Source organism: Lissotriton vulgaris, chromosome 12 (genome assembly GCF_964263255.1).
Source record: "Lissotriton vulgaris chromosome 12, aLisVul1.2, whole genome shotgun sequence".
NCBI lineage: Eukaryota > Metazoa > Chordata > Amphibia > Caudata > Salamandridae > Lissotriton > Lissotriton vulgaris.
Genome location: NC_141700.1, coordinates 133,304,335 through 133,330,073, shown reverse-complemented (window position 1 = coordinate 133,330,073; position 25,739 = coordinate 133,304,335). Strand labels below are relative to the sequence as shown.

Genomic DNA, 25,739 nt, shown 5'->3' with positions numbered 1-25,739 from the left:
TGCAAAGCAAACACAAGGAGATGATGGACGGAGGGCTGAAACTTTTCAGACACTCACCCCCAGTCACAGATCTGGGTTTAATCCATCGTTCTTTAGCTCACTCGCCACCCCAGATCAGACCCAGCCATATGCAAATCAGTCTTGACCCTGTGCTTCATGGGAACACGCTACCCCTGGTATAATTCAAGACTCCAACATTGATGTTGACGCACAGATTCTGTAGTAGCAAAATATTGGTGGAAATATAATGGAGTCCGAATGTACAACCTGTATTTAACAATTTTTATGTTTTACTTCTTCTGTCTCTAGTCTCAATTGTGCAGGCCATAAGTTGATTGTTTTGTTTCGTTTTATGTATTTTAGATTAGGGCATTAGATTAGTTAGCCCTACATTATTGCTTTTATTTCAATGTATTCATAATAAATGATCTTTTAACTTTCAATCTTTGGTGTATAATATGATTGTACTCTTTGTATTTTGAGGTATGTTTATGTAAACCTGTATTTATTTTGACTCAAGGGAACTCTTGTAATTCCCCTTCATGGGAACAGTCCAACCCGAACTGCCAAGCCATGTCTTCCCTGGACCGGAAACGAGCATCCTGGGACCGGTTTCTGGGTAATACCCCTCATCAGCCAGGCTAGCTTGAATCCAGTAGCAAAGTGAACAAGGGACCCGCATCAGGGCATACCCTGCCAACTTAGGGTGAACAAAGCAAACACAAGGAGATGATGAACGGAGCACTGAAACTTCAGATACTCACCCTCAGTCACAGATCCGGGTTGTCATCAGATGAACACAATTGGATCCTCCGTGTAGCATCCAGACGCAGCATGGAGCTCCAGAAGTCTAGTGCAGATCCCTATGGGCCTTCAGAGTGCCATGCCCTACAGTTTAGCACCCGACATACATTTTGATTTATTTATTGAGGTACTCCAAAAGAGCAGTCTAACTGTGAAATATCAGAACACTGTACAAAGAACAGTTCACACACTTAGCAGAACAAGGATCAATAAATAATGGTAGAGTAGGGGCTTATTGGTTTGCATTCAGCCTTAAAAGGAGGTCTTATATGTGCGTGTATTCATTAAGCATCTTTTTTGCTTGTGAAGAGTCTGCAGAATAACAATTTCTTATTTTTGTGTATGCAAAATTTCCACGTCTTTTCCTCCAAAAACTGGTCAGATTGAACAAGATCTTTCCACTTCTGGACTGCCTTTTGCTAGCAGCAGTTAGGATTTAAAACTTTCGCCAGAGGAATAACCATGTTAGGACTCACGGGCTTTCAGGTGTCGCTTTGCAGGCTAGGTGTTAATCCTCGCTCACAGTGGGGTTCGAATTAGAAGTGTCCCCATCTGTTCCGTGAATCATATAAGTGTCCCTCAATAACGGGTGGAGAAGAAAGACGGTAGACACTGAGGGACAAGCTCTAGTACAAAACTGAAGACCATCAGGTCGCCAGTAGATATGTGGGATGTACCACAAGACTCGGTAACACAACAGCATAAGACAGAAAGCCTCAAGGCAGATAGGGAGTTTCCTAGAGTAGCTGATTAGGGATATGAGATTAGGGATATGCGATAAACAATACTTGGGGTTTATGTTGTGTTCATTGGGAGAAATTATTTATTTATTTGAAAAGGTTTATAAAGCACGAACATGACCTGTACAGGTCTCAGAGCGCTGTACAAAGGAGTGGAAAAGGAGGTGAATGCATGAATACAACACCATAAACGACCGTAACAAGCACAAATACAAAAACAAGAGCAACAACTCATCTTGTGGGACATGTAAAGTACCAGAAGAGCAATAATTCTTATGGAGCACGTGGAGAAGCAAATTTGTAACGCTGAAAGAAGTATCAAAGAGTATCAACAGGAAATAAAAGTTATTTAGTATGGTAATCATTTCACACATACTGTCCTTTGTTAGAGTAACAGTACTGATGAATAGGATATGTATTGGATTAGCATATTATAATAGCTGATTATCGCATACTGCCAAGGTTTGTGACGAAGGTTTGTGTTTTTCCCGATTTCGAGTGAATGTGGTGGGTTAGTGGTAGGAAGGACTCTGAAGTATGTTTCCTTAATTATACGCAACACCCCCCACTGTCTTGTGAGTATTTCCCAATGGAGGGGATGGGACTTACCTGTTAATTGTCCTTTTCTCTGCAGAGGCCAAGGTTGTGTACACTGCTCTGGGGACTAAAGAAATCTGTAGGCATAGGGTGGACCATCTAAAATGAAGAGGTTCATAACACTAGGATTGGGCAATTATCTATTGAATCCCAGTCAACAGGGGCAGTCTTAAGACTTTTGTGAAATGGAAGTCTGATTTCTTCCAGCAGAGCATACAACATTCTTGGGTGCCACATAAGACAATGCTTGATTGAAAGTTTTGTCTTTAGCAGTTCATTGTTCCTCAAGTAGGATCCAAGATTCATAGCTTTTTCTCGGTCCACCTGTAGTAGTTAGTTGTCTCTATAGTTTGGCTGAGCCTTTGTTAGAATTTGGGGTTACTGTTTGGCACAGGTATGCACGTGTGACAAGCAGGGACCCTCTCCTCTAGTCAGGGCAAGGGACCTACTCCTAGAAATAACCCCTGCTCACCCTCTAGGTGGCGTGGCGCGACAAGGCTAATCCCCAGAGCGTTCAGAGTTAAACATTTGTAATAACACACACAGTAACCAGTTGACACACTACAGATCGACACAAGGCTGGCTTTATGTAAAAATATACTTATTTTATATGCAGGCTTAAGTAGGCTTAATGACAAGTTCAATAACTTCAAAAGGTTCCACAATACTAGTTGGCAATAATTAGTTCTTTGGCAATGCTTGTTTAACAGTCTGTGCGCGTCGTAACGCTCCTGTGCGGTGTGTGCGTTGCGAACACGAAGGCCTTGCCAAGTCTCACGTGCCTCGCGGACACTCCTGTCCGAGGTGCGGTGCGTGGTACGAGGCGTACAGCGATGCAGGTTACACAGGGGTGCGAGTCGTAGCACTCCTGTGCGACTCGCACCTCGTTGCGAAGAAAGGCTTGACCAAATTATGCGCGCCTCACGGACACTTCAGTCCGGGGCGTGGCGCACAGTACGGAGCGTTTTGCGCAGTACCATGGTTCTTTGTGAGTTCGAGGCGGACGATGCGTAGGCCGGTCAGACGTCCCACGTCGCGGTGCCTTCCTTGTGTTGCGAGCTACAGCGCGGGGGCTCAGCAGTCACGGTACGTTGGGCAGCGATGCGTTGTGGGGCAAAGGCTCTTCTTGGCAGAGTCCGCTTGGGTCCTGTAGGAGGGAGGTGCGGAAGGTGATGCAAGTGGCGGTGCGATCCTAAGATACGGGACGTACCCAGCCGCACTACGCGCCGCAGCTGCTTCACTTACAGCGGCGGGGTGCTTCGAGCAGGTCGCCTCACGGGGGAAGCGAACACAGGGCAAGTCCGTCTTTAGGTAGCGAGCTACGGCTCGGGGGCCACAGAATCGCGGTGCTTGGACCGGACAGGTCCGTTCTCATGTTGCGAGCTATGGCTCGGCGGGGCAACAGTCACGATGCTCGGGCCAGGCTTGGCTGGTCCTTACTTTGCGAGCTGTGGTGGGGCCAGGCAGAAGTCGCGTTGCTCGGCGGGACAGGTGTGCCCAGGCTCACGGAGTGCGCAACGAAGGTTCACAGCGCACTCAGCTTTCCTCGGTCAGCGCTGCAGGGCCAGGCAGCACCCTCAGTAGTTTTTCCTTCAGGGGGGTAGAGCCCAATGCTCCTGGGGCTCAGTTCAGGGGGCAAGCTCACACGCAAGCCCTTGGAGATCTTTTTCAGAGATTGCACAGGGTTGAAATAAAAAGTCTTTCTCAGTCTTTTCTTCTCTCCTTCTTGCAGCAAGGCACCCACCACAGGCCAGTCTCCCAGGTCAGAGACAGCAGTCCTCCATGCAGCTTTTCCAGGTCCTTCTCTTCGGGCAGAGTTTCTTCTTGGCACAAACAGGATCTAATTTCTTAGGAGCAGGGCTCCTACTTTTATACACCAAATCCTTTGTTCAGGCCAGGAGGGCCTTTGCCTAATCCAGTCCAGTTCCTGAGCACTTTGTTTTGAAGACTCTGGCTTCTCCTTTCAGTGTGCAGGGCAGAGACATCAGACGCTCTCCAGGGGGTGGAGCCAGCATTGAGGTGGCAGAGCACAGCCCTATTCAGAGTCAAGGGGCACTCCTCCCACCCATCCTGGTGTAATCTCTCTATTTACCACCTGGCAGCCCAGACTGTCTCCTGGAATCCCCCAGCCCTGTCACTCACAGAAACCAGACAGCAGATACACATCCTAGCAGAGGCGGGCCGAAATGGTTAGGCAAGCAAATGGTAACTTTCTAAAAGTAGCATTTGCAAACACAGGATATTAAAATAAACTTTACTAAAAGAAGTATTTTATTATTCTGAGTTCAGGCATACTAAACTTGACTTTCTACCATGCTCTCTGAGTCTGTTAGGATTATAGAGTGTAATAATTCCAGCAGCCCATTCTGGCCTATGGAGAGCAGGCAGCCTTACAATAGTGAAAAACGAAAATGACTGTAATTTACTATTAGGACATGCCACACACATCAGGGCTTGTCCTACCTTATGCGTACAATGCACCCTGCCCTTGGGCCTACCATAAGGGTGACTAATATGAAGTTGAGGGAAGGTTTAGGGACTGGCAAGTAGGTGCACTTGCGCAGTCAGCATGACAGTACCAGACTGCACGCAAGTTCTGCAATGGCAGACCTTAGACATATTTTACCAGGCCGCTTCTGTGGGTGGCACAACCAGTGCTGCAAGCCCACCAGCAGCATTTGTATTTACAAGCCCTGGCACTTCTGGTGCACTTTACTGGGCACTGACAGTAAACCAAATAAGCCAATCAAGGAAACCAATCAATGTATACACTTTTCATAGGGAGCACTTGCACTGTGGCACTGATTGGCAGTGGCACAGTGCCCTGAGCAGCTAACACTAGCAAAACAAATGAGGCACATCAGCAAAAAGTGGAAGGGAAACTCACGCTAAGGTGCCAGGTCTAACAGCCTTTTAAATTGATTTATAGGAAATAGAACAGGTATTGAAAGCCATGCATGTTTCAAGGTGAAGCCGCAGGAATCTGACTTCAATTGGTGCTATGTGATTAAGTTATTTGGATCCTCTAAGAGTAAAATGCCACCTGGTACTGGTGGAGGGATCTAAAAAGTTGCTGGGCTCTCAATGTCCCTACACAAAAGCTGTTGGTGAAGAGAGGATGCCACCTGTACTAAACAAGATGCCATTGGCACACCATTCATGGTGGCACAGGCTCACTGGATGGAGAAAAAGCATCGGATGTACCAACTCTCTCAAGCCTGCTACTTTTCTCATTACTTCTAACACATTGCCAGACTGTTAATTATGTCTCCCACTCTCATATCCTGCTCTTGAAGGGCAGATTCCAAAATCTTTTTTTTGATAGGTAAATGTCTCTCACCCTCACTTAAGCTCAGTCGTGATGTTTTAACTTCCATTCCTTCTCCTTTTTCCCCACTTCAGCTATCGAATACTTAGTTTCATCCACAAACCCCGCTTCTCATACTCCAAATTTCACCAATATTCATCCAGTATTCATTTGCTCCTCTTTTCTTCTCCCCAGCTGACTTCCATGCTTCTCTATTCCCCTTTCCTCATTCTCTCTGTTGTTAATACCTCCCATGTTGCTTGTGACCCCCTTACCCTTTGCTCACACTGTTCTGATCACTGCTTCACTTCCATCCACATTGAATCTTCTTTTGCTCTCCCAAAGGGATATGCAAATTCACACACAGGTTTTGTCAAGTTCATGATGTTTTTTAAACTTGCTAGCTTCCCAATGTTGACAAAATTGGAAAAGAAGGTAGGTGTCAAATCCAGTAAAGATTAGATTTTCTTTAGGGAAAAAACATGTGAATCCTCCTCGCAGGTGATTTTTTATCAAGTTTAAAAATTATGTAACACTTCATTTGCAAAAGGATAATGTCCCACACTTAAAGTTTTTTAACACACTATTTCCTTCTTCTGTTGTAATCTTGATTCGGGGGAAATTGGATTCTTTGTTCAAAACAATGATAGAACATATGCAGACGAACTTGCAGTGCACATCAAGTTCACATTTCATCAGGAAAAATCAGGTAAAGTTCCCAGAAAGAAGCAAAATATGTGGAAATTGATGATCAGATCAAAGGACCAGATTTACTATTTTTTCACGCAGTGAGGCAACCAGATTTACGGAACTGCATTACGCAAGAGGGAAAAAACAGCGGAGATCTATATCTACTTGGGGTGGCCTGCAGTTGATGTCTTCCCCGAGCTGCCACTCTAATAAGTCTGCCTTGCTTGATGTATAAGCTTGTGCCATGATCCATAGGTAGTCTGCTCTGTTTAGCATAGGATTTGTACTGGATGTATACATTATCAGTACATATTGCTATGCCAAGAGAACCTCAAGATGATTTAATGCATTGAATGTGTACTGTGCTTGAGCACACATGCAATGCATGGGTTTTGTTTGAGAAATTAACACATATCCCCTTCCTAATATCTGGTTCAAGGAGGTGTTACTTTTTAAATCAAAGCCCCATATGTCTATCTCAGCAGATCAATGCTTGCGTGAAAACATGTGTGTTTGTGTATGCCCCCTCAACACAAAGTAACACACAGCAATTCAAATCTCTTTTTTTGCTGGAAATATGAAACCTTTCCAGCATAAAATACCCTTTGTAATTGGAGAAGTGTAATCTTGATCCCATCTGAGGTACTGTAGGAGTGCATCATAATTAAGGCTCTCGGTTTCATGGTATTTTTTTATTTTTTTATTTCTGTCTGCATTTATCCATATTTGGCCATTTTATCTATATTTATCCATACATATGTTGTGTTTTGCATGTAAATGTAGTTGTAAAACTGTACATTTACATATTTATTTAAATGATAGATGCGCACTCATACTTTGATGTCTGACGTGTTTTAGCAATTTAAGTTGCCAAATATTACATAACAGTACATCTACTGGGAAATATTATCATTATACCACAAATGTATGTTGTCACATGCAGTTATTTAATGAAATGTTATCCTGTTTTTTAATTTCCCACGCTGTCCATCTGCTCAGCTCTTGGGCTATAATTAATGTTACTAAGGAGAATGGAGTATTGCATATTTAAAATATTCCACATGAAGTATTTGTTTATAGAACATGATTATTAAAGGTCGATTTAACATTAATATATTAATGGGGTGGAAGAAGTTAACATAAACCATGTCCCATTGTGAGCTTACCTAATTAGAATTTGTATGTGTAAACTAATGTTTAAACATTTATATGTGTAACAAGAATTAATTTCATCAAGGTGCATTTAGAATGACATTTTCATAATTCTTTACAATTTATACCTGTATTAAGAAGCTGAATTTAGTATGTGTGTAGAAATGTGCACGCATTCTGTAACCTTGTGCACTTTTAAAGTTGACTAGAGTTGGCCCCGGGAAATCAGTTCAGTTCATGGCCACGTATAGAGTCTAAAATATAATTCATATTTAACCTTCAATGCAGAATTCATGTGCTTGTATTTGTGCAGGTATGAACAGAGCCTCATTAGTTAGCATAGAAAGGTTTGTTTTCTTTAGATAGCAAGGTACGAGAAGACGAAGTTGGCAGGCAGAAGCGCGGTAACGAGCAAGGAGGCGAGTTCTCATGGGAGAGGAGAGGAATGACCAAGGACGAACAAAGTTACAACTTATCGATCTGGCAAAGGTTGTACAAGTATCCAGTTGTTCCAGAGCCACAGAAAACTACCAAGGATCGCATGGGATTATTTACTCTGAATGCAATTGATATTTTATGCTGAACCTAGTGAGGGACAAGAGAGTCTCCTTAGGTTTTCACAGAGAGCAGGCCTATGCTTCTGTGGCTTTATGATACTCGACCCATGACTGGAGTGCTGAAGACTCCAACAGCTGACTCCTCTTTGATTTCACCTTTACTAAATGCTTTTTAGTTTAGGGTTGCCCTGTTAAGGTAGAGTAGGGAAAGACAGCTTGCTCATGCATTCTTGCAGAATCATCTGATGCAATTTAATTCTCTGTTCTTTTACCTGATCATCTGTATCATCATCATTGAGTTAGTTGTCTGCTTTATATTACATAGGTTAAATCGCTTCAGGAGATTTGAACTCATCTTGGTCTTTCTGTATTTCTTTATGATTATGTTGAGATTGGTCTACATTGATTTGTTTCTAAATTTATAATTAAACCCTACTTACCTCAGAGCAAGTTGTTGAGAGGGTTATTGTGTGGCCACATTTGGTTACACTGCATTGAGATGATAACAAGTGATAGTTTTCTTCCTTTTCCTCATGCTGTTATAAAGGTCGCCACTCTGGAAATAAATGTTTGAGTGGGCCTAAGCTCCAGCATGCTGTAAAGTATATAATGCATAGCTACGCACGCTGCACTAGTTGTATTTACTGGATGTTCTAATACTCCAGCAAAAAACATGGGACTCAGATTAAGCCCCTCAACTTGCTGAAGAGTCCAAAAGGTGCTACACAAAACTATGAGAGGTAAATAGAAAGTGGCGTAATAAGGGCACCTTTTATCCTAATGCAAGGACAGAAAATGGCCCCCAATCCTACTTAAGTAGTAAAGCACGCCATACTTTGGTTGCAGTGAACCCCTCACACCTATGGGCCCGGTGCCAGGGCATTAGCTGCACCAATGGTAGCGATGCCACCCCAAAGAAACACATTTCATAACACTTTTTCTTGTTTTTCATTAAACAGGACTAAGTTGGTCAAAAATACTGATCTTGAGGTAACAAGTGTGCAATTACTTGAACGCTTAAACGTGGAAATATTTGTTCATATGTTTTATTAGAAATTGTCCTGCCCTCTCAAGTGGAGGAGATATGCCAATGGCCTAGGCACGGTCACTTCTCAGTTGGTGTCGCAGGTGCAGGACTCGCCATAGATACATCTTCTTCCTTCTTCTTTTCTGCTGCGCTCAGTTCCTGATGGAACTTCTTGGCGATGTAGGTCAGGAAGGTGATGTACTCAGAGAAGTCGATCAGGCCATTCTTGCGAGTGTCGATGATATCGATGACCTCAAGGCATTCTGCCTCAGTCACATTTTTCTGCCGTGAAGAGAAAGCAAGATGAGGCAAGTTAAAAAATCAGACTCAGGCATGAAGCCAAAGAGAGGAACCACATTGCATAAACTCAGCGCTTGATTAGTGATGAAATAAGTGCCAGGGCCCTCGTCATGAGGCCACCGCAGCTTGCACCACGCATTGCCCCTGCCAGCGCTGCCAATGATAGTACCAGCACAACTACTAACCATCACACCGCTACAAGAGTGACGGTTCAGACTATTCCAGGTCCCAAAGCTATAAGAAAGGCTTGAGCGGCAGATAATAGTAAATTTTATTGTATATTGAATTAATAAACAACTGCAGGTGTGCTTATCTCTAAATTAGTCAAACACTGCCTCCCTGTGGCAGACTATCAGATTTGCCTGTTTTGACAATAAGCACCGGTGCCAAGCATACTAGTACAAATTAAGCACTGCATAAACTTTGCACTGGTGCAAACATGTAGGGAATGGGCCAAGCATAATGTGCTTTGGTCAATTTTTCAATTTTGGGGGGAAACCTTAGGTCTCTGGCCTTTGTTTTATGCTAAATTAGAAGGTAAAACTGTGTATCACATTTTCTGACTGTACATCAGGCTTTATTAACTGGGGCCGTGCCTTGAAGAGCTGAACTGGCTCGGTGCAAAGCTGAGACCCAGCTAGTATGCAGTTGAGGTGGGTAAAGTTCATACATATAACTCGGAATCTATCTGATTTAATGGATGAAATGCAGACAGTGCTAGTTGGAAAAAATGAGGTATGGACTGTAGTCTGGGGCTGCAGATGTCTACAAGAGCGTACACAAGAACATCTCAGGCACTTATTTTATCAATTCTAAGATGAAATCTGACTGCAGCGGCATGCTTAAAAAGTCAACTTTTGCTTTGCACCAATGGGAAAATCTAAAAAAAAAAACTGACATAGAAGCGAAAATATATCTATGAATCTTGCAAAGTAGAGAGGAGGTGAAGTACCCTTCAGTAGCGGTCACTTGTACAGCGTAGTAGTGTGGCGGGGGCAGGGAGAAATCAAGCAAAATATCTTAAATTGCACTTACGTGCTCTGACGGCTTCCGCCTTGGTCCCCGATCCTCGTTTTTTGCACATACAGGAACTGCTGCACACTGCTCAGGCTCCCAGGTGCCAATCCCAGTGCTGCTCTCATGCTGGGAATACTATTCCCAGCATGAGAGCAGCGCTGGGATTGGTCTGAGCACCCTGATTCGGGACTCAGACAAGGACTGGGAGGATGTGTTGGTTCTCCACCCGGCTGTACAACAGAGCCAGGTGGAGAAAGGCTAAGTGCATGTGATGAGGGGGCCGGCCCCAGGGGGCCGGCAAAACCGTCATGCGCACTTAGCACTGCCCAGCACTCCCCCTCCTCCCTGGTGCTGCAGGACAAAAAATAAAATGATAATAAAAATGTTTTCTCATCATTTACTTTTGTTGTTTGCCACTGCTGGCTTTCAGCAGGCGAGGCAACGCTCATCCCCCATAACGAGGAGCCGCCCCTGGTGATCTTCTTGACTCTGGAAGATGTGGGCACTGTGTACCATGGAGGGCGTGAGGGATACTCCTGCACATGACGAAAGGGGTGCTGAGAGCATGTCAGGGAAGGCGTGGATGAAAAAGCAATACGTGCGTGCCATGGAGGGGTGATGTGGTAGTAGAGCACAGGATTAAAGGGCGATGCGACCGTGGCTGAGATGGTGTGGGGGGCAGCCCGGGTACAGGAAGGAGGAGGAGCTACAAGCAGAGGCCGAGGATAGCAGAAGCGAGAGGAAGTAAGACAAATGACGTGGGTAGACATAGAACGTGGAAGTACCTCCATGGTGTGGTGCTAGGACTGGAGAGAACGAGTAGTACCCAGGTGAATGGTAGGGACAGGCTGAGGGGAAGAAGGGAGCGTGGAAAGATTAAGGGTATGTGCCCGGTGGGTGGTCAGGCAGAGTCATGCGGGAGGAAACAATGAGGGTAGGAGCGAAATGATATGACACGGACTGTGAGATGGAATAACCAACGTAAAAGGGTAGGAGGAAAATGCGGTGCTAAGGACCATGGAAGGCCACATGCACTATGGCATGGTGACGGCAGTGAGTGGACAGGGCAGAGGGAGCAGTCACGGTAGAACGACAAACTGAAACAGAATAAGGGAGTAGGTCTGAGCGACAGGCTGGGAGGAGATAGAAGCAATAGTGCCAGGACAATTTGCAGGGGAGGTGGCCGGGCAATAAACGTGACCTCACTAAATGCAGTGATAGTTGGTTGAAAGCTTTATTTCGATATGCAGAGATATCTTAAAAGCATTACATACATATAAAACTGCAGATCGATAATACGAATGTGTCAAGAATTAAAAAGAGTAAAAAGTACCTTTTATACATACAATACATTAGTTAAAAGTAGATTAAATTGAGATAGACAATCTATTGCAGCTAATCAACCATGTCCATTTTAAAAATTTGGAGATACCAATGCAGTGATAGTAGAAAAGCAGGATACTTCCTAAAGAGTAAGTGTATACTAAGTGGACACACATCATCATTGGAATGGGAGCACTGTGGATGGTCTAATGGTATAAATGTAGGGCTAAATGTAGTGTGGTAAGGTAGGGTCTCCTCCAAATGATCGCACTCTATCGCAGCCTTCACCAGTGATTGGTCTACGTCAATATCGCAAACACTATGCTTCGGACACTAACCTTATGGCAAAGATTTTAGGCCATCTCAACATGAGATTGAAGGCCCAGGCTCAACCTTAAACCAGCGGCAGATGCCCAAACATGATAAGGTAGGTCTCTGCACTAAAGCACTTGCTTGCCACACCAAGTCGCGCGCAGCGGGCGTGCCGATTGTGTGCCGAAGGCGCGCCAAAGGTAAGCCCGTCTGCGCCCGTCCGCGACCGGATCGCGACCAGCGCCAGGACCCCTGGCCCCCGAAGACCCCGACCGACCCGCCTGACGTACTCCGCCGCCACCCTCATCGCTCTCAACTCCGGCCGACTCCCAGAATGCCATCAAGCCACACCACGACGCACCCACGGACCTTTCAGCTGCCACGCCTGCAAGTTCTCCTGCATCCGGACCAGCCTCGCACCAGCACCCGCCAAGCCGAACACCAGCAGCACCCACCTCAAGTGCATCCTGTTCAACACCCGCTCCGTCCACAGACACGCCATCGAACTCTGGAACCTTCTAGACGCCACAGCCCCTGACGTTGCCTTCCTCACGGAGACCTGGATGAACGCCTCCTCAGCTCCCGACATCGCCATCGCTATCCCAGAGGGCTACAAGATCGTCCGGAGGGACCGAAACGCCAACCAGATGGGAGGAGGCATCGCCATCATCCACAGGAACACCATCCGTCTCACGACCAGCACCGACAACACCCTGACCAGCGCCGAACACCTGCATTTCCAGATCCACACCAACCCGAACACCACCCTCAGAGGCACCCTGATCTACCGACCCCCTGGACCACGCACACAATTCAGCGAGGACATCGCCGACTTCGTCAGCCCGCATGCCCTCCCCTCCGCCGACTACATCCTCCTGGGAGACCTCAACTTCCATCTGGAGAACAACAACGACCACAACACCAGCACCCTGCTCGACAACCTCGCCAACCTGGGACTGAAGCAACTGGTGTCCACCCCCACCCACCTCGCCGGACACACACTCGACGCAGTCTTCTCTTCCAGCACAGACATCGACTTCAGCCACGCCACAGAGCTTCAATGGACGGACCACAGCTGCGTCCACTTCACCTTCAAGAGAACGACGACCCACCACCACCAACAACAGGCCGCCCGCAGAAGCTGGAACAAGATCACAGCAGACCAGCTCGCCACCTCCCTGAGCCAGCACCCTCCTGCCAGCTCAGCGGACCCCAGCTAGGCCGCCGACAACCTCACAAAGTGGATCAGCAACTGCGCGGACGAACTCGCCCCACTGAGGACCCCGCCTAGCAGACCCGGCAGCAAGAAGGCTCCATGGTTCACCGACGAACTCAAGAGCTCCAAGAAGAACTGCCGAGCCCTCGAGAAAGTCTGGAGAAGGGAACCAACACCGGACAACAGGACCTCCTTCAAGCTGGCCACCCGGAAACACCACCAGCTGATCCGCGTCGCCAAGAAAACAGCATTCAAGGACAGGTTGGACAACAACGCACACAACTGCAAGGAACTCTTCAACATCGTGAAAGAGCTTTCCAACCCCAGCGCAGGAAACAACGACATCACCCCATCGCAAGACCTCTGCAACTCCCTGGCTTCATACTTCCACAACAAGATCGCGGACATACACAACAGCTTCAACAACCAACCAACGCACACCATGACCGAACAACCACCCCCCACCACCACCCTCCACGCCTGGACCCCGATCAGCACCGAAGACACCATCCGCACGATGAACTCCATCCACTCCGGATCACCGACCGACCCCTGCCCTCACCACGTCTTCAACAAGGCCGACGCTGTCATCGCACCCCACCTGCGAGACATCATCAACACATCCTTCGACACCACCATCTTCCCTGAGAGCTGGAAACACGCCGAACTCAGCGCTCTACTCAAGAAACCAACAGCGGACCCCACCGACCTCAAGAACTACCGCCCCATCTCACTCCTCCCGTTTCCAGCCAAAGTCATCGAGAAGACCGTCAACAAGCAGATGGCCGCCTTCCTCGAGACGAACGGATCCCTCGACCCCTCACAGTCCGGCTTCCGAGCCAATCACAGCACCGAGACCGCCCTCATCGCCGCCACCGATGACATCCGAGCCCTGATGGACAATGGAGAAACAGCGGCCCTCATCCTCCTAGACCTCTCCGCGGCATTCGACACGGTGTGCCACCGCACCCTAGTACGGCGCCTCAGCAACATCGGAATCCAGGACAAGGCGCTGGAATGGATCATCTCCTTCCTCGACGGAAGAACACAGAGAGTCCGCCTACCACCGTACAAGTCAGAGGCCTCCGAAGTCATCTGTGGCGTCCCTCAAGGATCATCTCTGAGCCCCACCCTCTTCAACGTCTACATGAGCCCCCTCGCGGCCATCGTACGCAAACACAACCTCAGCATAATCTCCTACGCCGACGACACCCAGCTGATCCTCTCCCTGACCAACGACCCCACCGCCGCCAGAGCCAACCTGCACGAAGGGATGAAAGAGGTAGCCGAGTGGATGACGACCAGCCGCCTGAAACTGAACTCGGACAAGACGGAGGTCCTCATTCTGGGCCCCTCACCCTCCGCCTGGGACGACTCCTGGTGGCCTCCCGCCCTGGGCACCGCACCCAAACCGACAGACCATGCACGCAACCTGGGCTTCATCCTGGACTCCTCCCTCTCCATGACCAGGCAAGTCAACAACGTCTCCTCGGCGTGCTTCAACATCCTACGCATGCTACGGAAGATCTTCTGGTGGATCCCCACCGAGACCAGGAAGATCGTCACCCAGGCCCTCGTCACCAGCCGACTGGACTACGGCAACGCCCTCTACGCCGGTACCACCGCCAAGCTCCAGAAGAGACTCCAGCGGATCCAGAACGCCTCAGCCAGACTCATCCTCGACATCCCACGAACCAGTCACATCTCCGGACATCTGAGAGACCTTCACTGGCTCCCCGTCAACAAAAGAATCACCTTCCGCCTCCTCACCCACGCACACAAAGCCCTACACGACCAAGGCCCGAGCTACCTCAACAGCCGAGTCAACTTCTACGCTCCCAAACGCCACCTCCGATCAGCCAACCACGCCCTCGCCGCCGTCCCCCGCATCCGAAGAGCGACTACAGGAGGAAGGTCCTTCTCCTACCTGCCTGCCAAGACCTGGAACTCCCTCCCGACCGACCTGCGCCTGACCCAAGACCACCTCTCCTTCAGGAAGAAGCTGAAGACCTGGCTGTTCGAGCAGTAGCCCCCCCCCCCCCCCCCCCACCCCCCCCAGCGCCTTGAGACCCTACGGGTATGTAGAGCGCTTTACAAGTGTCATTGATTGATTGATTGACCATACAGTGTCTCAAAAACAAGCAAAGAGCATGAATACTCCAGTTCAACAACCTAAGGTGCATAGAACACTATTGATCATACAGGAAATTGAATGAAGCACAGTGCTTCTCATCGAGAGAGCAGTGTTAATTCAGAAGGTGAAACCCTTGATCAGAAATACATTTCCACTAGGGCAACCGTCCCAGGGTAGCATTTTGTTGTGCAGAAAGGATACTCCAAAATACGGTTATCACAGGCTTTTATATACTTTACATCCACATTCACTACTAGCATTTGTAGGTGGTATTCAGCAATGTTTTTGCATGCTTTAATGCAATTTGGTCCTGGCGATGATGTGGGAAAAATGTATAATAATATGGTTTTAAGAATGACATCACACTGTGAACAAATGTTAATACACACTGATGTCGGGTCAATATGCATACTGCTCAGCATTTTTTAAAGTGCCATTATCTATGAGGGATGATAAGTAGCATAACTGGACATGCCTGTTGAAGTGGTTACCCTAATATTAGGGGGGAAACAAACTTCATGGTCTAGGTGAAGATAGAATCCTCTGTAGTCACACACTGTAGTGATATAAAATAGTAACGTAAAGATAATCATTTTTTCCACTGAAGAAAATACGAATAGCAAAACTTGTTTAGCATGGTTATTATTCTGATAAGACATCTCTAATTTGGAAGGGTCATTGTTATTGGTAGGCCCTCAACATCTCACATGCAAACCCCATATCAACAGGAAAGTTAGTGGTGATAAGATGGGGGAGCTCTATGTAAAACTGGCAGGACATGTGTATTTTTGATATATAGACAGAAGACTGCCCTTAACATAAATGCTGTGGCTCACACAACAACTTCAAACAACCATATTGCCACCTTATTGATGTTAGTAAAGATAGTATGCTGGTCCCTTCTCAAGGAAGTGATCTACTGATCTTTTCAAAGGACAGTACCTCTGGTGGCCTTTCAAAGGAGGGAGGATTGAATGTTGACTTAGGTCTAAGTCTGGTATTCTTCTCTAATGGTTCAGCCACAGGTTATTTTCCAAAGAAAACGTTCAATCAGATCTTCCGTAGGAATTCTGTTCTCTCCATTTTAAGTTGGAAGATGTTTTCCTAGGGTGTGGGTACAAACCCAATGCCCTTATTGAGAACACTGTGTTGCACTTTGGTAAGAGTTTCTTCACTGTAATTAATGGTGATATCCGGTGTGGGCATTAGGTTGTGCTTGTGCCTGGTATTGCATCCCTCACTGCGGGGGTCCCTTGAGATGTCTCTGTATTTTGACACGTCATTCTTTGATTTTTCCTTTTTCGTCTTCCTCTCCCTCTTTCTAAATTACAAAACACCACAAGAGTATATGTTGGATTGCGCTCAAAATACCCTTAAACATAATTATTTTGAATATTATGGTGAATTATTCCTTCAAGTACACAAGACATCAATGGGGAGTACATTAACTCCAAGTTTTGCGCATTTATATGTACCTGCCTTTGAAACAGAATATGTCCTACACATGTCAAATCCTTTTATAAACCACATTAAGTTGTGGAAATAATATATGGACGATATTCTATTGATCTGGCAAAGCAATGAAGACAAGGCTCTGATCTTTTTGAGATGGCTCAGCTTACTTGATACTTTCTGAACATTCTCTATTACAATGGAGAAAGCAAAGTTGTATCTTCTTAACTTGCTGATTAGTGCTCAGAACGGCTGTCTAAAGACTGAAGCGTTCTGCAAATAAACTGACAGAAAGAATCTCCTTCAGTTTGAAAGTTTTCACCCATGATGCCTAAAGAGCTGGGGTGGACTGCGGATGTAAAGATGAGAATCCTACCCCTAATAACTAACAGGGAAACGCCATACAGGGGTTTTTTAGTCAGGCATCTGGAGCCACTTGTTTCTTGATATTAAAGTCTCAATAAGGGCCTAATAGGGTTGTTACGAGGAACTTTCAGGAACACAGGGTAATAGTTGATGACCTGGGCTGAGACAAATGCAAGGCCATTGAGGACAGTATAATGATGATTGTTAATTGTCTCTCATACTGTGACAATAAAGGTGTGACAGATGTCACACTAAAACACAACACAAGCATTACACATCAGCTAAATAAAAACATGGCAAGTTAATGGCATCTATAGTAATTTCCAATGGTGATTACCCTGTTAGGGAATTAAAGTGTTGTGGGTCTATAACACCTGCCACACCTCCTGTTTGTGGTTTAAAAGCAGTGTTCATTTTAGGTCTGTTGACAAGCAAGCCATTTTGATTTAATCAAATTATATATGTATAACATTCTTACTTATAGAGGCGTTCAGCCAGCACTCTTCACCTATTAGGCTGTTGTTGTGTCATTCATATTTTTCTTCCGCCCACTGCAGCATTCAGCAGGGCTAATGAGTCCGCCTAATTCAGAAACTGACTAACCTGATGGTGAATGACAGCATTCTGCTCTTTTACAAGGACTACATCCACACACAAACTAGTTCATTTCAGTTCCATGGACGGCAACGGCAAAGCATGCTTTGTGATGCCAAAAGCGTATGTTTGCTTTAAGCCAATGTTTATTGTGTAAATTGGCAAGGGCCCGGAAGCTTAAAAAAAGTTTTTTCAAACTTAAGGCGAAACAATACAAGCACTGAAAAAGCATAAAGGGCTGCCATTCAATGCCAGTCCTACTGTGTGTCCTCTTGTAATGCTTTAACTCATTGATTAATCCCAAGGTATCACTTTAATTAAGTCCTTATTATATATCACTGACTGTTCTATTATAATATGAATATTATTCAAACAACTGTAAACCAACAGCTGCCCTGCATAATTGAACATTTGCCTGGCAATTAAATGAGAAAAATGTGGGGCCAGAATAAATCCTCCCTGCCAACAACTCATATCTTGGTTGACATAACTGGAGTTATTATAATTTCTCTGGTTCCAAAGTAAACAAGTGACCTAAGACCTGAATAACGTCAGGAAACTCTTCACAAAAGGGCAAACTAACAAAGACATGTGGGGGCATATTAGCAAGAACCTCGTTAAAATTATCGCCGTTTTAGCTAATATGCGTTATAGAATTCCAAAAGAAGCCCAGGTTAGATGTCCTGCACATCTAACTGCGATCATTTTAACGAGGTTCTTGCTAATATGCCCCGTGGTTCATTGACACTTGGGGTAGCAATGTAGCAACTCCGGTCCATGCACCACCTTTTATGGTTTTAGACAATGAAAGATTGTGTGAGACTTCTGCTTTTCGGACACTTGGCTGCTGGCTGACTTTCCCCATGCTGCATGACTTCTAATACATTTTCTCTTTCATCATTTGTGCTGACGGAGTTTACATTAATGTTTACGTAGGATTCTATACTGCCACTGCCACTTCAACACCGCCTTGCCAAGCTAGCATACTTGGTGACAGCTTCAAATCAAGAGTGACATGACTGGAGCATATCTCCTGCCTCCAAGTACCACACATACTCTTCTCACCCAGGTCGCCTTCCGCCACACACCTCATTAACCCAGTATGCAGATTAAGGCCTGTAACTACTTCACATGTGCCAACAATGCTACAATACCACACCTTTGGCAATTGAATGCTTCACAAGCACTAGAAAACATAATACAAGCAATGACATCCACACGCAAGAATTGTTCTACATGAGCACCTCTTCAATCTAAGGTCATGGACATCACATTTATGAGGTCAGGGAGGGTAGTCACTGCTGCCTTTCACATTTTCTTTGGGGCTCTTGATTTTCTCTTTCTTCCCTAAGGTCTAACCGCCAGATTCATCAAAGAAAATAGCGCTCGCAAAGGGCCAGATTCTGAGAATCTGGCCCTTTGCGAGAGCGATTTTTGCATTTGGGATTCAGCATCCCAAATGTAAAAATCGCTAATTGCGATCTCGCAATTTTGCGAGGAATTACATTTAAGGAATCTCTATTTGAGATTCCTTAAATGCAATTCAACATCCAATTTCATTTTGCGAATTCGCAATTTCTTGCCGCAATTTACCGCGAGGTCAGACCTCGTGGTAAATTGCGAAAACTCAGAAAAATGCATTTAAATGCATTGTTCTGAGTTGCATGTTACACACACACAAGTCCTTTGGACATGTGTGTGTGCAACACATGTGTAAAGTTTCATTTGAGGGGTGCTACAGGGTGTCCTTTGGACACCCCTGGCACCCTTCAAATCGCTATCTTATTTGCGATTAGCAAATTGCTAATCGCAAATAAGGAATACTCCCCATTCATTCCTATGGGCCTTTTGGCCCATAGGAATGAATGGCGAGTTATTCCTTATTTGCGATTAGCAATTTGCTAATCGCAAATAAGGAATATGTAGGAATCGCATTTCTTCATGCAATTTCTACATGAATCCCGTTTTGCGAGTCCTTAATAGCGATTCGCTATGAATCGCTATTAGGGCCTCGCAAAACGGGAGTATGATGAATCAGGCTGCTTGAGCTCAAAAAGGCAGCACCAGGGATATGAAGTAAACTATGAACCCTTCTTAGGTCTGTCAAGAGAGAGTTTTGTTTCATTGTCAGAGCTCAAATAGAAAAAAAGAGAAGACAGTGTAGACTAAAGAGGGACTTTTTCTCTGTTCCTTAATTTGCCTTTGTCAGCATGGGAATCAGCTAATGGTACCTCCAGTGCACTGGGTATTGCTTCTAATGACTGGTTATTTTCTATTTTCCCACTCGTTGCTCTGCCTTATCCACTCAGCAGCAAAAAGGAGGCTGTAAAGGGGAAAAGTGGACCAACAGACCAGCCGTTTCATATGACCAGATGTGTGAAGTCACATCTGCCACATTGAGCATTTGGTGAAACAATGGCCATGTCTGAAACAACCTAGGGCTACTGCCTGCTCTTAAAAGATGAAACAGAAATGTTTTCTTTTTCTTTTTTAAATGAATCCCATTTTCTTTTAAGGAAAATGGGCTGCATTTAAAACAAGCATTGGCATAGCCAATAGGTCTCGCTTTTGGGACCTTATAAGTATTTAGTTATGCAGCACAAGATCCTTGGTGCAACAACATCAACTGTTGCATGTCTTAACACTTATAAGGTCCCGAAGGCGAGACCTATTGGCTATGCCAATGCTTGTTATTTTTTGTTCTTGGGGGAAACCAAGCTAATGCCAGGAGGGTCAAGGGTGAGTGCCAGGGAGGTGAGGAGTGAATGCCAGGAGGGACAAGGCTGACAGTCAGGCCAGGGGGGTGAAGGGTGAGTGCCAGAGAGGTGAGGAGTGAGTGCCAAGGAGATGAGACGTAAGAGTCAGGAGGGTCAAGGGTGAGTGCAGAGAAGGGGAAGTATGAGTGCCAGGGGTGAGTGGTAGCTGCCAGGCCAGGGGGGTGAAGGGCTAGAGCCAGGTTAGGGGGATGAAGGGTGAATGCCAGGGAGACGGAGGGTGAGTGCCAGGGAGATGAAGGTTGAGTGCCATGGAGGTGAGACGTAACAATCAAGAGGGTCAAGGGTGAGTGCCAGGGAGGGGAACGGTGAGTGCAAGGGGCGAAGGGTAGCTGCCAGGTCAGGGGGGGTGAAGGGCTAGTGCCATGGAGGTGAAGGATGAGTGCCAAGGGGGCGAGTAGTGAATGCCAGGAGGGACATGGGTGAGTGGTTGGCAGGAGGAGAGGTCCTATCAAGTGTGATTTATGAAAAAATGGTTCTGTTGGGTAAAACAAAATGATTTAACCATGCTAATAATGCAATCCAAGATTAACGTTCTCCCAAAAACACAGCTCTAGAAATAGATACTCAACAAATAAGTCATGAAGTCAAGAGATTGTACTATGTATTTATAACAGAATTGCTTCATTCAGTGTTCATATACATAGCACGAATAGACTGTCACAATCAATATTAAAGTGCAATTCAGTGACATCTGTGGAAAAAGTGCTCAATGGGTGAGGAATATATACAGTGCGAACAATTTCCTATATACAGATATATATAAACACAAGTGTTTTTATGGTGGCCAGACACCGATTTGGAGCTAAAGATTCCCTTTCTTCCTAATGGAATCCTGGTGGTACTGGACCAGTGAATAGCGTCGACTTTTCGACCCTGATGTTTCCCAATGGGTGGTCACGGCGGGTCTTTCTAAAGACAGAAGCGTAATGGGGCTGAACAGTATAATGGAGGCCAGGCAACCTCAGCCAAAAACTGCAGGGCACAATGGCCAGGGTATCCGTGAATGGAGTGAATCCGACTTGAGGAGCAGACGATGGTGCATAGTCCCATCCGTCTTCCCGAGAATGATGGAGGCTCTCAAGTGTGAAAACGCATGAGCGCATCGAAAAGCAGGGAGGTGACTGCTGAAGGGAGACGTATATGGGCACAGAGAGGCGGAGCGAGGCGCGCACACTTGTGAGAGTGAGAGGAAAGCCAGATGGCGCCTCCGCTTGTGCCTGTGCGCGTAACCGGGGTGGAGAGAGGTTGGGAGGGAGTGAGAGCAGGAGGGAGAGCAGGCGGGAAGGAGAGAGGCAGGGAAGGGGAGGGATGGAGTGAGGGATGGATGGAGTGAGGGAGGGAGGGATGCGGGAGGGAGGGAGGGACGGAGAGAGGAAAGGATGTAGGGAGGGAATGAGAAAAGGAAGGAAAGAGGAAGGTACGGAGAGAGGGAGAGAGTGAGGCAGGGGGGGAGAGAGAGAGAGGGAGGGAGGTGGGGAGATAGGGAGGAACAGAGAGAGGAAAGGAAGGAGAGATGGACGAAGGGAGAGAAAAGGAGGGAGAGAGGGAGGGATGGAGAGAAGGAGGGACGTAGAAAGGCAGGGAGGGAGAGGGAGGTGCGGAAAGAGGGATTGATGGAGAGAGGGACGGACAGAGAGAGGAAAAGAAGTAAGGAGGGAGGCAGGGGTGGGGAGAGGGTGGGAGGGAGAGAGGTAGGGAGATAGAGAGGGTGGGAGGTGGGGCGAGAGGGAGGAGCAGAAAGAGGAAGGGAGAGAGAGAAGAGACGGAGGAAGGGAGGGAGGGAGAGAGGAATGGACAGAGAGAGGGAAGGAGGGAGAGAGGAAGGAAGAGGGGGAGAGAGGAAGAGAAAGAGAGAGTAAGACACTGTAATGAACACTGGGGCGCAGGCAAGAAATTCACAGATTCGCGTTTTTTATTACCACAGCGTAACAAGTTTTCTCACTCAATTCAGATGGGTAATGCAGAACTTGGAACCAGGTCGAGGAAGCGTTGGAGGAGATATGGATGGAGAGCTTCAGGTTCTCTTCAAATCAGTTGGCAAAACTCCAGGAAGTTCTCTTGGTCAATGGTCATGGATGATTGAACTCGAAGCAGCAAATTTTGATCCAGGGGCCAATGGGCACAAGGCTGGATTAAATCACTTAGTGATGAGGAAGAAGCCTGTTGAATTAGAAGAGGTTAACCAATGTCTTCTAGAAATTTGCCAATGGACTTGTTGCCTTTGCTCGTCAGCTGTGTTTCACACCAGTATGTGCTGGGAGGAAGCCAATTTTATGCGACCTACCAGCTAGTAAGTAGCATGCATTTAACGATCCTGGCTAATAGGCAGAGAACATCGCCATGGTTTCCAACGTTAACATAGGATTAACTGAAAAAAGTGGCACCGCCTTACAATGGGGTGCTTTAATTTACCATGATATGAGACTGCGAGGGGCAGAGCAAAATGTTTTGGTACATGCCTTTTTAAAATAAAAAAAAACATGAACCTGATATAGGTGTTCGCACAAAAAAAGAAAGCCATGAATATGACCTACCCTGATAGCTGAGGCAAGTAAAGAAATGATTTTAAAAGTAGGTTGTTGACATTCTTGCGTGTAAAAGTGGGGTTATGTAACTGTATGTCTTATCGTGTGTGCGTGAAAGTGATACTCAAACGTGTGATGTCACTTCTATCCCTCATATTTTGTTGACTTGACGTCCATGCATTTTTGCCTGCAGTCTCACACTTTTTGTTGCAGTTACATGTGCTTGTGTGAATAAACAACGTTGCCATTATGTTAAGTATTCATGTCCGCCGAGTAATAGGTTATTTATTACCTTTGTTCAGCGTAGAGAAGGGACTATGACTCACAAGTAGCAAAGCCTGCAGGGGGTCAATCTGCGTCAACATCCATCTACAACGGGGATAATAACATACATCTCTATGTATGGTTTATGTCACACTATTATGTTACAAACAGGTATGTAAGTCAATTGAAAGCACAATCTCACTGCATGGTTGCCTTGTGTGAAAACGCGATGAAGTAGCATCCAGAAGTCCAGAAGATGCAGGTCTGGTATGCTAAGTGATGGCGAGTTTTCGATGATTTTTTGAATATTGGGGTATTTTCAGTGGTCTGTGGGGTTAAAGGAAGTGCGTCGCAAAAAGAAGTGACTTCTCCAGCAGCACTTATCTGCGCCCATCACCCCATGCAGGCTGTTTCAAATGCCACATTTAAACATGACGTGCAGGCTCCAACCTAACAACAAGCATTGGCCGTGAAAGTAAAGTGAAGGTGATCACGCGCACACCAAGACGAGAGAGGAAAACCAGATGGCTCCTCTGCTCGTCATTGTGCGAAGGATGAAAGAATGTGCTCAGAACTCCCCAGAGACAAGCATTGGATGGGTGGGTAGGGGGGGCCGAATTGCAAGGCGGAGAGAGGCACGCAAGGCTTAATGAGCCTTGACAGAAACACATGGCGGCTGCGCGCGTGCACACGCGCGTGAAGGCAAGCTTGAGGCCAGCAAGCCTCTGGTAGCACTTTTGAAAACCCCTTACTAAAAGTCGAGCAGCAGCGCATGCGCTGCTCTAGGCTCGACCTAAAAAATACTGCTTTATTACTTTATTGAAAAAGCAGTCAGAAACATGGTGGTCTGCTGACCCCAGCATGCCACCATCCCTGTGAGTGCTGGCCATTCCTAATGGGTCACAAATTGTGACCTGCCTCATGAATATTGATGAGGCAAGTAATTTGGGACCCCATAAGGAAATCGCAAACGGTATCTGAGACACTGTTGTACATTCCATTTTGCGAGTAGCAAAACGTCGCAATTTGCGACTCGAAAAATAGAATTGTCGAACATCCAGCCAGTGCTTCTGTCCTCTCTTGGTGTTTGGGTAGTGGGGCCTTACAGTACTCACCCCACAGAAGATGGGCAGTTCCGTCTGGATCATCCTCACGGCCTCTTTTGTGCTAAGGGTGGTTTTATCACTGTCCGTGTCTGCGTACTTCCGATAGGTGTCAATTAGGAACAAGAGAGCATCTTCCAGGACGACTTTTGACATCTCGACTGTCTCCTGAAAGACAAACAACAAAATATTTTGGGTGAAGGAGATACTAAACGGTAGTGGGTGAACCAGTCTTGTCATTTGTGGTCTAGAACCCAAAGTGGAAAGGTACAAAATAGTCTTATCTGATCTCTGCCTCTCTTTTTTTTTAATCTTAACGGGATGTTTCTGTACCATATTTATGTCTCCTCTTCAAGGGCTGTGGGGGACCAAATGCTGATGAGTGCGAGAAAGCAGGATGGATACGACAAGAGGGCGAAAGAAGAATTGAGCTGGAAGGAGGAGTGAGGACGAAGGAGAAGGTAGAATGACGTTTCATCACGACGGGAACACATCAACATGTTAAAATGATATAATATGTCCTACGGGCCTTATAAACAACTACATTTTATTTACCACAAAGCCTCAGAGGTCACCTGAGTTCCACTATTGCTTTTTTCTCTTGAATGAGTTCAATATTTCGTTCAACTATTTGCCAGTTCCAGAATGTTTTTTTGCATTTAAAGCAGGGAGCTTTTTAGGTTTCACTGAAAGAAAGCTTTTAGCTGCCTGTTGTTGAAAAATCTCTACCAAAACATGCAGCTGGTTGGAGGTAGTGGGCTGCATGGCATTAGCTGGCTTTCTTGCCGCTCTCATTTACTTCCTTCCTATTCAGTGGCTTCCCTTCCACATCCTGTGTTTGTCCCTCCCCTGGAGCATAGCTTCTTTATCATCCTTTTGATTATCCTTCCACAGGTGACACTCCAAGGGAGTGCAGGCGTTTTCTTGCTCTCTCTGTTGTGTGCTGCTTTCCCTCGCTGCAAATGCCCACTCACCCCTCCCTGCCCATTCCATGTTTCTCCCTCCTCCCCACCACCCCAGTTCATTCTTTGCTTTCCTCAGAGAGTTTTTTATTTAAATGCATTTTGTGTCCCTCTGTTGTTCTCCGTCCCACTCACATTTGCTTCCCCCCACCCTCGCCTCACTAACTTGTTATATGCAGTGAGGGGATTAGGGTGACTAAAAATGCCAGGGTAGGTTTTGGGTTCCAGTCTGGCCCTGCGCATGGCCCTGTTTGTCCCTCCTCACAGCAGCCACAGAGCCCATCTTTGGAATCTGGAGAAGGAGCATGAGATTTGTCAAAGGTCCATCCCGCCCTCCATCCCAAGATAGGCTGCTACATGAGGGCAAGGACTGCTATACCGTCATGCCTGGCATGCATCCCACACATACCCCCAGGCAGCGACAGCTCCTCCGCTAAGGCGGATGAGCGTCGCCCCACTGCTATTCAGTGGTGCAAAAATGGAAAACAAAAATGATAATAACATGATGTTATTTTAATTG

At 46.3% G+C, this 25,739-nt stretch overlaps 1 protein-coding gene across 1 annotated transcript in view; it reads right to left on the bottom strand.

Moving 5' to 3' along the window:
* Positions 1-8,877: 8,877 nt before the first annotated feature.
* LOC147673644 (protein S100-A6-like) overlaps positions 8,878-25,739 on the bottom strand; it is a 30,014-nt gene continuing 13,152 nt past the window's right edge. Inside the window, exons 2-3 of the mRNA XM_086946387.1 lie at positions 24,270-24,425; positions 8,878-9,156 (exon numbers count right to left, since the gene is read on the bottom strand). Of these exons, the coding sequence (XP_086802513.1) occupies positions 8,953-9,156; positions 24,270-24,413 (348 nt within the window). The 5' untranslated portion in view covers positions 24,414-24,425 and the 3' untranslated portion in view covers positions 8,878-8,952. The remainder of the gene's footprint in view (positions 9,157-24,269; positions 24,426-25,739) is intronic.